We start from the raw sequence: 14,649 nt of genomic DNA, 5'->3' as shown, positions 1-14,649 counted from the left end.
AAAAGAGCCGGCAAATGGTCCAATAATCTCGCGAGAATTCTGCGGGAGCGAGCCTCTATTATCCGGCATTATTAGGAAGCGCTATGGCCTAACTGTTTCTGACGTCACCACCATTTTGTGAATCCAGCCTCCCATTCAATCTCCAAGTACGCCTATAGGCAGCTCGAGCGTGCACGCGCGTTACGTTCTTCCGGCAGCTTCAGCGGCTACGCGCACCCGAGTGATGAGAGCGTGAGCGAGCACGCGCCACATTGTCTCCCTTTGTCATCGATTGCCCGACCGTATTGTGTGGGGGCTTGTGAGCTAGAGCGTGCGCGCGCTGACCAGCTCTGTTCTCGCGAGATTTGTCGAGCAGGGGGTGATTTTTTTTTCCCCCTGGTGCGTGTGTGCTTGTGTGAGTGGCGCGCGCCGAGGGAAAAGCCGGCATTGAGCGCGCGCTCTCCTACCCTCACGCTTTTTCCGGCTTCCGAGTGTGTCTCCCGCCAGCGGCGCGTGGTACCACACGCTCATCCACTGGGGGGGTCTCCCTCGCGCCGATTTTCGGTTGGTCCCAGCACGCGCCCGGTCGGCCCCCACCACCACTTCAATCTCTTGTGTTTTTGATCTGAGAGGGTCGGTGGGATGTCCGCGGACGGCGAGCAGCCGGTGGCGGGTAAAGTGAATGAAGAGGAGAAGGTGACGATGGATGAAACTGGACACGGAGACGGGGAAGGAAAAAGCGAGCCCGGGGATGTTGCGATCAGCGAGGAGCAGCGGGGTGCCGAGGAGAAGGTGAGAGGAGGCCGGGGGAGGATGTAACCGTTACCCGTTCTGTACCAAATGAGAGGGAGGGGGAGGCATACATCGCGGGTATCCCACAGGCAGGAAGTCCCCGCAGTGTGATCACCCCGGAGGGGATCCTTTGATAGTGGCACAGGGAAAGGGGGGGAGCACTGCGGGGGGATCCTCTGATAGTGGCACAGGGGAAGGGGGAGCACTGCGGGGGGATCCTCTGTTAGTGGCACAGGGGAAGGGGGGGCACTACAGGGGGATGCTCTGATAGTGGCACAGGGGAAGGGGGGGCACTGTGGGGGATCCTCTGATAGTGGCACAGGGGAAGGGGGGGAGCACTGCGGGGGGATCCTCTGTTAGTGGCACAGGGGAAGGGGGGGGCACTGCGGGGGGATCCTCTGATAGTGGCACAGGGGAAAGGGGGGAGCACTGAGGGGGGATCCTCTGATAGTGGCACAGGGGAAAGGGGGGAGCACTGCGGGGGGATCCTCTGATAGTGGCACAGGGGAAAGGGGGGAGCACTGCGGGGGGATCCTCTGATAGTGGCACAGGGGAAAGGGGGGAGCACTGCAGGGGGATCCTCTAATAGTGGCACAGGGGAAAGGGGGGATCCTCTGATAGTGACACAGGGGAAGGGGGGGCCACTGTGGGGGGATCCTCTGATAGTGACACAGGGGAAAGGGGGGAGCACTGTGGGGGGATCCTCTGATAGTGACACAGGGGAAAGGGGGGAGCACTGTGGGGGGATCCTCTGATAGTGACACAGGGGAAGGGGGGGGCACTGTGGGGGGATCCTCTGATAGTGGTACAGGGGAAAGGGGGGGAGCACTGCAGGGGGATCCTCTGATAGTGACACAGGGGAAGGGGGGCACTGTGGGGGGATCTTCTGATAGTGACACAGGGGACGGGGGGCACCGCGGGGGATCCTCTGATAGTGGCACAGGGGAAGGGGGGGCACTGTGGGGGGATCCTCTGATAGTGACACGGGAAGGGGGGGCACTGTGGGGGGATCCTCTGATAGTGACACAGGGGAAAGGGGGGAGCACTGCGGGGGGATCCTCTGATAGTGACACAGGGGAAGGGGGGGCACTGTGGGGGGATCCGCTGATAGTGACACGGGAAGGGGGGGCACCGCGGGGGGATCCTCTGATAGTGACACAGGGGAAGGGGGGGCACTGTGGGGGGATCCTCTGATAGTGACACAGGGGAAAGGGGGGAGCACTGTGGGGGGATCCTCTGATAGTGACACAGGGGAAGGGGGGCACTGCGGGGGGATCCTCTGATAGTGGCACAGGGGAAGGGGGGATCCTCTGATCGTGGCACTGGGGAAGGGGGGAGCACTGCGGGGGGATCCTCTGATAGTGGCACAGGGGAAGGGGGGATCCTCTGATCGTGGCACTGGGGAAGGGGGGAGCACTGCGGGGGGATCCTCTGATAGTGGCACAGGGGAAGGGGGGATCCTCTGATCGTGGCACTGGGGAAGGGGGGAGCACTGCGGGGGGATCCTCTGATAGTGACACAGGGGAAGGGGGGGCACTGTGGGGGGATCCTCTGATAGTGACACAGGGGAAAGGGGGGAGCACTGTGGGGGGATCCTCTGATAGTGACACAGGGGAAGGGGGGCACTGCGGGGGGATCCTCTGATAGTGGCACAGGGGAAGGGGGGATCCTCTGATCGTGGCACTGGGGAAGGGGGGAGCACTGCGGGGGGATCCTCTGATAGTGGCACAGGGGAAGGGGGGATCCTCTGATCGTGGCACTGGGGAAGGGGGGAGCACTGCGGGGGGATCCTCTGATAGTGGCACAGGGGAAGGGGGGATCCTCTGATCGTGGCACTGGGGAAGGGGGGAGCACTGCGGGGGGATCCTCTGATAGTGGCACAGGGGAAGGGGGTGAGCATTGCGGTTGTCACTGATGGGCTCGGCAGGGTAGACACTGCTTTTTGTTGTATACTATGAGGGCCTCACCCATACACTTTTTTTTTTTTTTTTAATTTTTTAATGTGCCCAATATAAAACCGACAATAAATGCGCCAAGGAGGTGGTGTATGCTATTGTGTACCTAGGTTTCACCCATACAAGTTGACCCGTGTCATATTTGTTTAGAGGAGACATGTGTACATCTTTCAATCTAGTTGGGTGCCTGTGGCATGTATAGATTGAAGTCCGGGGGGGGGGGGGGGTGTTTGACATGTTATGTCTTTAAAATTGCATTAAAAGTCCGTGTACTACACGTGATTAGCAGAATGATCCACTTTATGTATTGAATGGTATATTTAGCAGGTTTCCTTAGACTTGCCAACTACAATTTACCTGCCATTTAACATGGCTCCTAAAATGGGGAGGGGTGACTTCTTTTGTGACTGATCTCTTTCCTGGCCTCCATCTTTTTGTCATCTAAAAAAAACAAACTTGTATGAGGCTCGGGGAATCGTGCTGCAACTACCATGGTGTGTGTTTAAGCCAAGATATGCATCGTCATATGTCAGGAAAGTGTTTTTTACATCGGTCTTGTTCAAGGCTTTGTGCTAAAAGTGAGAACACGCAGACGTCTTGAGCTGTTGTGCTGATTATATGAACTCACGTGTGGTTTGTGCCTGCTTGGCAGGGCTAGTATTTGCTGACAGTGGTGTCAATCTCCTCACTTCATTGGCTGGAGAGCAATACCCGTTTTGTGTGTGTGTGTGTGTGTGTGTGTGTGTGTAACTCATTTTCACGTTGGTAAATGTAATTCAGAAGGGGATTCTTTGCATATGTCTGAGGTATCTTATACCTGGTTCCTGTTCTTAAAGTTCGACTCTTCCTTGGAAGAGGATGTAGCCAGTCATGAGGTTTATTGTTGATGTGCATCTTCAACAGTAGTTATTCTGAGGACCTTTGGCCTGATTGTCAGCGATTGGTTTATTGCAGTCTAGGTTTTGTCTCCTATACATGGTTTCCTCCCAAGGGAAAGTACAGAAAGAACACGAATGCTGCAGAATTAAGATTGGCTGTATCTGTTAAATTGAAGTTATTTTGTCAACTGACATGTCACATTCAGTGCTGAAATGGTTGAACACAGATAATGTAATTTTCATTCATAAGAATGCTATCGCTTTGTGTTTTGGACAATTAAAATTAACCATAAAATCCTTGCTTTAAGTGTTCCTTCAAGTACAGCCTGCAACTGTTTCACATTGTCTATGTACGTACTGTACTGCTTATCTCTCGTGTGTGCTTGTGCTCATTATTCAATGTGATAAGCACGTTTCAGCCACATGAAATAGGATAACCTTGGGTTAGAAGATTTGCTGCTGAGGAACTTCATTGGATAGCAAGGCATTTATTAAGACTGTTTATACAGTATACATTAATTCCTGCTCAGAAGTAAATATTCTGTCAGTATAAAACATTTTTGAGGAACACTGAAGCAAAACAAGTATTATACCTAGAAGTACAGTGTTTCACACAGCAAGAAAGCTTCCCTTCTTTTACAACTAACCTAGTCATTATTATTTTAGCCCAAATTATGGCCATTGAGCATTGTAATGGGACTGCACTGCAGCACATTGATTATATATCCTTTCATTTGTTTGACTCCTCAGCCCTGTTCAATTATACATTACTGAGCTGTCAGTGAAATTTTGCAGCCTTTTTTACTTTGTGAGGGTTAGCAGTTCTTCCCCATGTACCATTTAACACCAAGTACTGTATGTTATCTGGCTGTGATTGTGGTTGGTTTTTGTGGGGGGAAATATGTTCTATTGCATATTTTGTGAGGGGATGGAAGTGGGCGCACAATTGAGAAAATAGACTTAACATTGCTGTGTCTGTTATGTAGAAAGCTGGTGTTTCACATCCTGTATCTGTAAAGTAATGCTTTAATTTCACTCTTATGATTCTAGTGTTAAGGGTATTGAAATTACTATGTACATTGCTTTTCTGATACAGGCAGAGGGAGGTCCATTTTAAATGGAACAGATCTCATTACCTGTTTCTTCATTCGCCTGCTTGTATTCGATTGATGCAGCATCAACCGCTTGTTGCTTTGTTTCTAGGACAGCCCTAAGGGATCACCCTGGCTCAAAGCCAGGGTGACCATGCAGCAAACTTAAGCCTATAAGGGAACCATGTTTAATGGTTTTGAAGCAAAAGGTGGCACTATGTGCTCATTTGCATGTCATTTCCCAGAATCCCTTGCAGTGGAAGTGCTGGGTGATAATGGTGAAAGGCGGGGTTGCAGACCTGTCTAAGTCATGCAAATGAGCATACAGTAAAATTTCCATTTGCTATATGCTTTGCTGTAGAGGGTTTTTGTCACTTTTTTTACCCACCATAACGTAACTGTGTGTGTGCGTGTGCGTGTGCGTGTATATATAATTTTTTCTTTAATCAAAATATAATTTGACAGTGCCTATATAAAAAAAAATGTGTATATATTCTCTATCTCTATGAACTTCCAAGTATTGCTGTTTGCAAGCACGTCCTCCACGTTGCTCCAAAACATTTTCTGATTTCATCCTCCCATTTTACCTTTAGTCGTCTTTTTGATCTTTTAATTTCTCTAATAGTAGATTACCATGTTTGTCCAACAACAGTAATTTCTTCTTGCGATTTGTCCGGCCCACTGCCATTTTAATTTCTTCAGTCTTTTGATGGTCACAGACTTTAGGCTTCTAATCCATTCAGTCTTTTCTAGTCTCCATTTAATACCCAGCACACATCTCTCTGTGCTTGTTTGCGTTGTCTGAATCATCGTCACATTTAGGGTTGAAGTTTCACATCCATAAGTGAGCACAGGTAGAGTACACTGGTCGAAAACTTTCTTCTTGAGGCACAGTGGACGTTTTTCCCTTGAAATGTTGTCTGGTTCTTTCAAATGCGCTCCATCCCATCTTTATTCTCCTATTGATTTAATTCAAAAGGTTCCCATCTATTGTTATTTTTCGGCCAATGTAGACAGTCTTCAACTTCTAGTTCTATTCATTTTAATCTTCGCAGACTTGACACATTTGTTGAACGTCACTTTGATCTCGTTGATATTCCTACGGACACCCACATTCATTCTGTCTTCAGCAAGTTCTCCAATTTGTTGCTGGAGGTCTTCTAGAATTGTGGCCAAAATAACTCATCTGCAAGTCGTAGGTAACTCACTGTTTATTTTGTTTACTTCCCCCCCCCCCCCTCAATCTAAAGTCTTGAGGAATTCTTGAGACGTGTTTCAGTAAGGAGGTTTGGTGACATGGTGTCTCCCTATCGCACTTATTTGCTGATCCTTAACTTGCTTGTATCTTTATGCAATCTAATGGATGATCTGGCGGTCTCGTAAATGTTCTTTATAATATCAATGTATGCTTTTTCAGCATTGCACTAAAACGACATCAAGTACTGCTGAGGTATACACCAAATGAAATGGTGTTTCGTAATCTTTTGAAGCCTAAGATGAGTGTTAGATCATATTCATTACTTTGGAAAATCACTCGCACGGCTTGGATGTCGTCCATTGTGTTGTATCCACAGCAAAATCCCGCTTGTTCTCTAGGCATGGCAAAACCTAGGGTCTGTTGCACCCCCTTAGTGATTATCTTCGTGAAAAATCTAGTGATTGGAAGTAGGCTGGTCTATAGTTGAGGTCTTTGTCTCCTTTTTTGTTGATGAGGATAACTGGCATTACTCAATTGCTCTGGAATTTTCCCATTCTTCAACCAGCATGTAAAGAGTTTTGCAAGGATTTTCCAAGGATTCATTCCCAGCTTCTTTTAAGATTTTGGTTGTAATTTCATCTTCCCTTATAGCCTTCCCATTTTTCAATGATTATATTGCTTTTGTTTGCCACTTCCTCTGGAAGGATGCATTGTACATCATTGGTGGTTTCTTCTTGATTGTCTTCTGCTGGATTATTTCTTTATAAACTGTTTTGCCATGAAACAATACATTGAGCCTCATCTTTTCAAATATGCCCTGGGCACAGAGATACTAGATAAGTATATACCCACTCAAACTACAAACAGTTGGGCAGACAGGTAAACGAATATGCAGGATGGATATTTGGCGCACTCTGTGTCTGCCAAATTATTTTAGCAGGAAATGGGCTTTGCTGATATTGGTTTGTGTATTTGTTCTTGTGAACATTTTGAAATACTTGATGCGTTATGAGTTTACAATTGCTAAAGTTTTAATAAGCTATTACATTTTTTAAACTTGTGTTGCTGGTTTGAGATGTGCTGAACACAACCCTATTTGTTTTTATTCCACCTAGGAAGGAGTGTCTGCAAATGAAGACAATGACTCTCTGAATAAATCAAAGGAAGTCAATGAAATGGATCCAGCTTATGAAGAGAAAAGGGTAAACCTATAACTTGTGTTATTAGCGAAGTGGCAGTGTAGGTTGTTTTTATACAAAGCTCGTGTTTATGTAAAATACAAAGACAAATATTTTCTTTTAATACTTTTTGTATAGATCACTATTTAAACTATTTTGCTTTATAAACCATCAGTGATACCATTAATCTGAAATCTTTAAAGCCTTACGTAGTTGTCTATTTAGCTAAAAGCAGTTTAATATGCTGAAAGATATGCTTACATGAAGTATCTATAAAGTTAATTTAGTCAGGGTTTTGTTGTTGGGGGTCATTTTTAATGTGTTGTATTTTTGTTTAGAAAACAGACATGTCCAACAGATTTGAGTATCTTTTGAAGCAAACTGAGCTGTTTGCACATTTCATTCAACCAGCTGCACAGAAGACCCCAACATCACCATTAAAAATGAAACCTGGCCGCCCCCGTCTAAAGAGAGATGATAAACAAAACTTGCTTTCTGTTGGAGAGTAAGTAAAGTAGTTACAAATTATTTAATGTTTTCTATGTATGTATTTTATTTTTTTTTGCTTAAACATTGGCTTTGTAAAGTGGCAGTCCCACATAGCAAGTAACAACAACCCATAACGTTGCTCTTGAAAAAAATACTGTTTTTTTTTTTAAATTCCGATGAATACTAAAATAAGCATTTCACTCAAGCTTCATACCATTGACTTCTATGGGGAACATGATGATCGTCTTAATTTCCGTCAAAGTTTGACTTTGGGGGATAGTATCTCTGTATTGCAATCATACGAATAAAGGGAAATATATCGCCTTAAAACACACACAGTGATCTTCAAGTGGCTACATTAACAAAAAAAAGTACCTGAGTACTGCATTTGATGCAGTTCCCCCTACGTGTTTAAGTTTTTACACCTTTGCTGCCTATATGACATATGATACTGCAGGAGCCTTTATGGCGTTCCACTTCCATCAGGTTATTTAAGCTGGTTTTCTATGGACTGGTCGGGCTCTCTGCCTTTTTTATAGGAACGGAGCTGGAGTCCTCTCCGCTTCCGTTCATATCACCATGACCGTGTGATCACTACTGAAGCTAACTACTTCTAATGACTTCTCATAGTTATCGACATCGCAGAACAGAACAGGAAGAGGATGAGGAGCTCTTAACAGAAAGTTCAAAGACGACCAATATATGCACCAGATTTGAAAATTCGCCGTCATGTAAGCATATAATGGGGTGTTACAATGTATAAGGTGTGTTAGACTGGTTATGCAGCAATCATGGAAAATGGTGCATCTACCATCGGGGCCCAGTGTTAACTTTCTTGCTTCTTAATGGCAGTTACATGTGTACACTGGGTTATCGGTCTTTTTGAATGTCGATGCTTAAGAGAGGAAATTGCCAGAGGACAGGGAGGAATTGAAGATTTGGGTGGAAGGGGGGCACAAAGGCAGGAGTCTGGGTTCTGATAAGGTGTGAGGGAATTGGATTGCAAAGGTAGAGGGAGAAGAGTAAATTGGCATAAATATTTCCAACTTAACAGGAGCAAAGGAGTCGAGTGGAAGTAGATTTTAGGGATAAGGGACCAAAAGAATCTCATTGTGGATAGCATCCACCTTGCCTTTAGTGATCAGCAAAGGCTTAAGGAGAAGTGTAGAAGGATGGGATGAGATGATTGGATGAGTGAGTCAAATAAAGAGAAAAGACAGCGTGCAGTTGATTTGTGAGTGTTGAGTGAGGAAAATTAGTGTTTGACTTTGGAGAGAGCAGACTTAAAACAGGAGGAGAAATTTACAGTACAGAAAATTGTCGTGAATGAGACTTCCACCATAAACGTTCAGAAGGAGCAAGTGCAAAGGAAGCGTGCTTGTGAATTTAGCCAAGGCCTTCGCTTACAGGGGCTGATGTGCCGAATGCGAGTATAGAGCATGGTTGTAAGAGTTGACCAGATTGTTGGGTGAGAGAAGAGGCTATTATTCAGGGTATGCTAGAACAGGGGTCAATGGGCAACGGTTTCGAGAGTAGCGATTAGGAGGGGAATGAGGGGTGGTGAATAATAGGTGAGGGTCAGAGCAGAATGTGAAGTTGCAGAAATCAAACAGGGAACTTTTTTATTTTTAAATTTAAAAAAAAAATATATTTTTTTTAGTAAAGACCAGGTCTAAATAGTTACCATCCACGTGGGTACTGGAATTGATCCATTGGTGGAGGCCAAAGGAGGCGTTTAAACAAAGCAGACTAGATGCCCAGGAATCATCAATATAACGGTTGAATCCCCCAGTGAAAGGATAGAGTGAGCAGAAGAAGAAAGGAAAAGAGAGAGGGGGACATAGGCGGTGCTGATATTGACAGTGGCAGTAGACCTACCTCGGCCGTGTGAGCGTGCAGTGAGGCCTCCACAACAGTCATGATAGAGCAAAGATATGAAGATCAACAGCAGAAGAATGCAGCCATAGCCTTGTTAGAGCTGACATACCAGAGGGAATAGGAGAAGGGGGAATAGGAAATAAGATGTGTTAACACCTTTTAGTACGGAGGGGCGTGGCATGGAGAAAAGCATGTGTGTGTGTGTCGGTAGCAAGAGGGAGCAGAGAAAGGTGAGCAGAGTATTTGTGGGAGTGGCTTTAAGGTGTGCAGAAGTTACTGCGATAGAGATGAATAAATGTGGTTGGGGGGGGGAGAATTTGAGTAGCAGATTTTACAAAGGAACGAGGAAACCACAATGGGGGGGGATATTGGGGATGCAGCGCAGGTAGTAATAGGAGAGTCCCAGATGTTGGAGGATATGAGGTGCATGGTTTGAAAGAGATGTTTAAATCGGGTCAGAAAGGGTCTGAAGGTTAGAAGTAACTTGTACATCGATTTTTTTCATAGCATGTGAAAAAGTAAGTTCTGTCAGCGGTCTTGATAAAGGGTTGAAATCCATGCTGGATAAGATGTATTATCTGTTGTCCCCATTATATAACCCTTATATAACACAAATTACAATGAAGTCTTATGTAACTGCTGCTTTGCTCTGTTCTTCACAGATGTAAAAAATGGTAAACTCCGAGATTATCAGGTCCGAGGATTAAACTGGTTAATATCACTGTATGAGAATGGCATTAATGGCATCCTGGCTGACGAAATGGTATGTAAAGAAATGGATCTAACAAAAATATATACTTCACCTAGGTTTCAGTCGAGATACTTTTCAGCGCAGTCTTTGATTTACATGAATGACAGTATACTGTGTCTCTCCTCTCCCTACATCAACCCTGGGCAAAAGCAATCTGTTTTGCTGGTGCTGTTCAAACAAAAGAAACCTGGAGTGGGGGAAATGTGGGAAAGGAGAACAGGGTTTCTTGATTATCAGCGGCTAAATAGCACAAGAAGTGTGTGTGTGTGCTAAAAAATTGTGGATGGTTAAGAGGAAAAAAAACTATCTGCCATTCTCAGATTTGACCTACGAATGAACTAACCTTTATAGGTCGACTAAGGCTGCGTCCTTGGTATGGACGACCGCGCGTCGGCACGCTGAGCGATCAGACTGCCTAAAGGCGGTGATCGCGTCTATAGGTGTGTGCGCGCACGGAAGCAGGAGGGGGCGCGTGGTGCGCAAGAAATCAGTTAAAACTGATTTCTTGGCGTGACGGGCCGGTCACTTGAGCGGTTCGCCCAATGAGGGGGAACCATCTCCGTGACGTCACAAGTACAATGAAAACTGTGATAGTCGAGTTGTCCAGAGAAACAGTAGTAAATAAAATTTGAAGCCAGACTCCACTCAGAATGAATATTTTTAAAATATATATATTTTTTTTTTTTTACCTTGCCGGAAAAGGGCAATGGGAGGGGTCCTCCTGATGAACCGGGCTGGTCTCCAGCTCCCAAGATACTTGTTTTTTTCCCTGTCAGGACTACAAACATGACCCGCAAGGTTACCAATAGAAAGCACTGACGTTTGCAGCTTTTATTGCCCGCCAGAGCAAGCACTAACATTTTGTATCCGGCAGGCCGGTATTCCAGATTGCTGCTTTGAGCTTGTCTTTCAAATTGATTGCGCAGTCTATTAATTAAAAGTACGTATGTCCTATTGTGGGGGGAAGGTTTAAATCGGCATGTGGTAGTTTACTTTAAAAAGCAATCCAGGTTGCATTTCTTCCTTTTTTTTTTTTTTTTTTTTTTTTTATTGTTTTAATTGTTTTGAAGCAGAGTATCTCCTGAGCTGAACCCTGTTAATTTCTGCTCTGGGGTTTCCCATGCTTCCAGAGATACTTGCCTCCATAGCGGTGCCGGTATCTCTGGAAGCTTTGGATCCCCGAGCTGAAATTAATGGGTTTCAGCTCCGAATACCCCCTGTTTCAAACCGATTAATAAAAAAAAAAAAACGCAAACAAGGAATGCAACCTGGAAAGGCCATCAACATTGAGCAAACAGAAAGTCCTAATAGTACCGAAGTAGCTGCTGCGGCACAGGATTTAAATAAATAAATAACTAAAGTGTGGGGACAGTATACAGAAAACAAAAATGCTTGTTTCTATCTTCTGTATAATAGGGTCTTGGTAAGACTTTGCAGACGATCTCTCTTCTGGGATATATGAAACACTACAGAAGTATTCCTGGGCCTCACATGGTGTTGGTTCCGAAGTCTACCTTACACAATTGGATGGCAGAATTCAAGAGATGGGTACCGACCCTGCGTGCAGTTTGTCTAATAGGTGACAAGGATCAGAGAGTAAGTAGCTATAGCAGCGGTTCTCAACCTTTCTAGAACAGGGGTACCCCGAAGGATTCTTTAAGTCTCTGCACCCCTTCTCTTCAGACCGCACTAATCTCACTCCTTTCTTATACGAACACCCTCACTTACTCACTCTTTTCTTACACACACTACATTAATCCTCACACATCAAACTGACCCTTTTACTCAACATGTTCTCACACAGCACCCTCGCCACCTTTCTTAATCATAAAGCCACATTCAGCCCCACTCTAACTTACAACACACATGACTAACTTGGCACCTCCATCCTCACGCACATTGCCCTGACACGCTGAGAAATGCACAGTGATTTGTTTTATTGGTGTGGTAACACTTTTGTGCAATTAGATGACCCTACAGAAGTTTTCGTGTGCGTGCGTGCGTACGAACATACAGATTTATATGTTCATGAAGCAGGTTAGAGGTCTTAAATATTTCAGGAAGTCAATTAAAAAAAAGTCAAAAGAATCTTCTCGTGTTGGCGTTGCATTAGAAATCGTTGAATGGTTATATAGAAAATCACTATAATATAAAATTTTAGGTTTTTCTTAAATGTACACTTCCATCACAACCATGGTCAATAAGAAATAAAATCATGGTAAAGACTATTACAAATCAGCCGGGGTATTATTATTTTTCAAGGACACCATTTTGTAAAATGCTATGAAAAGCGCATGTATAAAGTGTATTTCTTAAAATTGTAAACTCATAAGTAGGAGCCTCATTAACTTTTTTTTTTTATTTGACGTGTTGTTATTTATGTAATATACATATTTCAGTACCCTCATTGTACCTCATTGCGGAATATGTTGGTACTTTACAAATAAACAATCTTTCTTAAAGCGAACTTGGTAATAGGCAATGAATTTAACTGGGACATATTTCTGTCTTGTGCTACTCTTACTTGAGAGACTGAAATAATTATTTTTCTTTAAATGTTTTTCTTTAATGCTAGCTGACTTTCATGACACATGGGCAAAATATTCAGCCCGGGTATAAAAGGAACTGTGCACTCCAGATTTTAAAATCTGTATTCACAGCTGAAGCGTCTGATCTTTGTAATGACTGAATAAATAAGCTAAAACGAAATTCACAGTGCCCACAGCCTTTTTATCTGGACATTCACTACTTGCTAAGTAAGGCCTCGTCCATGGTTGTTGCTTGCTGGCGGAGGCGCGCTTCCGCTCCGCACTGAGCCCCTGCAGACGCAATTAGAGCCTAAAGCAGCAGGACTATCCAAAGAAACAGGAGCACAGATAATTATGTATCAAACCTCAAAGTATCTAATTTAAAGCAGCAAAATGTGAAAACGTGTGGTTTTTTTTTAAATTCAATTCTGTAGTATTAGATCATATTGACCTGTTTATTTTTTTTATTCAACTCTTAATGCTAATTTTAATGAGTTTTAAAGTATCTTTTATGGTCTATACTCATGTTTTTGCCCACCTCCCAAGAAGTGCAAGATCTTGCAACGCTTTCTCGTTTGTGATAGTTTGTTGCCAATGTTCCCAGCAGTTTGAGCTGCTTTGAGTAGATTAAATTTGAGTAGATTAAGAATAGATATTACCTTGCTAATATCAGGATACATTGTAGCTGCTGAGTTACACTGAAGGATTGATTGAAACAGACTTTAGATATATAACAAAAGCACTAAACAATTACCTGCTCGGGTAAGAATGTAGAATTGTACATTGTCATGCTTTGCATATAGAAAAAAAGGGGATGGGGTGAAGTATTATTGCTGCGTTGAGTGCTCCAATAGCTTTTATGAAAATATGCAGCCCCCATATCTCAACATTTAAAGATGGTTATAAGTATTCACAAATTGCTTTACACAAATATGGTCGAGAGACTCCCCCGATTAATAGCCTAAATCTCACTAAACGAAACGCTCAAGTTGTCCTTTGTAACAGTTTCCCCTTTATTTGTGGAGTGCCAACCTTTGTATTGACATCAATGTATTAATGTTGCAATTCTGTTTGTATTTTAGGACTATTTTTAAAATAGTAATTTCATAATGTAATTGTCTACTGGAACTTAGCTGGTTTACACATTCCTGTTTTTGTTGCAGGTATTTTTTTTTTGTGTGTAGATACCTTAAACTCTTATTCTAACATATTACTTTAACTGAAAATATGTATTCCCAGGCTGCCTTTGTTCGTGATGTACTACTTCCAGGGGAATGGGATGTGTGTGTGACCTCATATGAAATGCTAATTAAAGAAAAGTCTGTGTTCAAGAAGTTTAATTGGAGGTATCTGGTTATTGATGAAGCCCACAGAATCAAAAATGAGAAATCTAAGGTAAGTGACTATCCTGGGAAGTATAGTTTAAGAGCTTACTCTTAAGCATGTTGCAGTCTTAACACAGAAGACTGTATTCTTCAGAAGTTGCAACTATTCTTTGTATTTACTCTTTCTGGTCCTATCACCTTAACAGCTATCTGAAATTGTGAGAGAATTCAAGACCACAAATCGACTACTACTCACAGGAACACCACTCCAGAATAATTTGCACGAGCTGTGGGCACTTCTGAACTTTCTGTTGCCAGATGTCTTTAACTCTTCTCAGGTAATATTTTGCTGTTGGTGTCGCAACATGATTCTACTGACTCGTTAGAAAATTGAGCCCGGACACATTTTGAAGCACTGTTTGAAGGCGGGAATTTGTTTAAATCTGCATTGGGTTTCAATGGACAGGAGACATAAAAGTGTCACCTATATCGGCTTTTGATGTTCTTTGTACTCTGACAACTTGTCATTTAAAAAAGTTGGTTTGTTGGTTAGAAATGAAAGAAGCAATTTATTACCAACATAGGTGAAAAACTTTGTATCTGAACC

At 43.6% G+C, this 14,649-nt stretch overlaps 1 protein-coding gene across 1 annotated transcript in view; it reads left to right on the top strand.

The window, feature by feature from the left end:
* The first annotated feature begins 291 nt into the window (after positions 1–291).
* SMARCA5 (SNF2 related chromatin remodeling ATPase 5) overlaps positions 292–14,649 on the top strand; it is a 30,360-nt gene continuing 16,002 nt past the window's right edge. Inside the window, exons 1-8 of the mRNA XM_075614395.1 lie at positions 292–771; positions 7,009–7,095; positions 7,410–7,576; positions 8,191–8,291; positions 10,101–10,201; positions 11,606–11,785; positions 13,957–14,112; positions 14,249–14,380. Of these exons, the coding sequence (XP_075470510.1) occupies positions 622–771; positions 7,009–7,095; positions 7,410–7,576; positions 8,191–8,291; positions 10,101–10,201; positions 11,606–11,785; positions 13,957–14,112; positions 14,249–14,380 (1,074 nt within the window). The 5' untranslated portion in view covers positions 292–621. The remainder of the gene's footprint in view (positions 772–7,008; positions 7,096–7,409; positions 7,577–8,190; positions 8,292–10,100; positions 10,202–11,605; positions 11,786–13,956; positions 14,113–14,248; positions 14,381–14,649) is intronic.

This window comes from Ascaphus truei, chromosome 1 (genome assembly GCF_040206685.1).
Source record: "Ascaphus truei isolate aAscTru1 chromosome 1, aAscTru1.hap1, whole genome shotgun sequence".
Classification (NCBI taxonomy): Eukaryota; Metazoa; Chordata; class Amphibia; order Anura; family Ascaphidae; genus Ascaphus; species Ascaphus truei.
The sequence above is the reverse complement of the archived record's forward strand: the minus strand, read 5'-3'. Positions and strand labels throughout refer to the sequence as shown.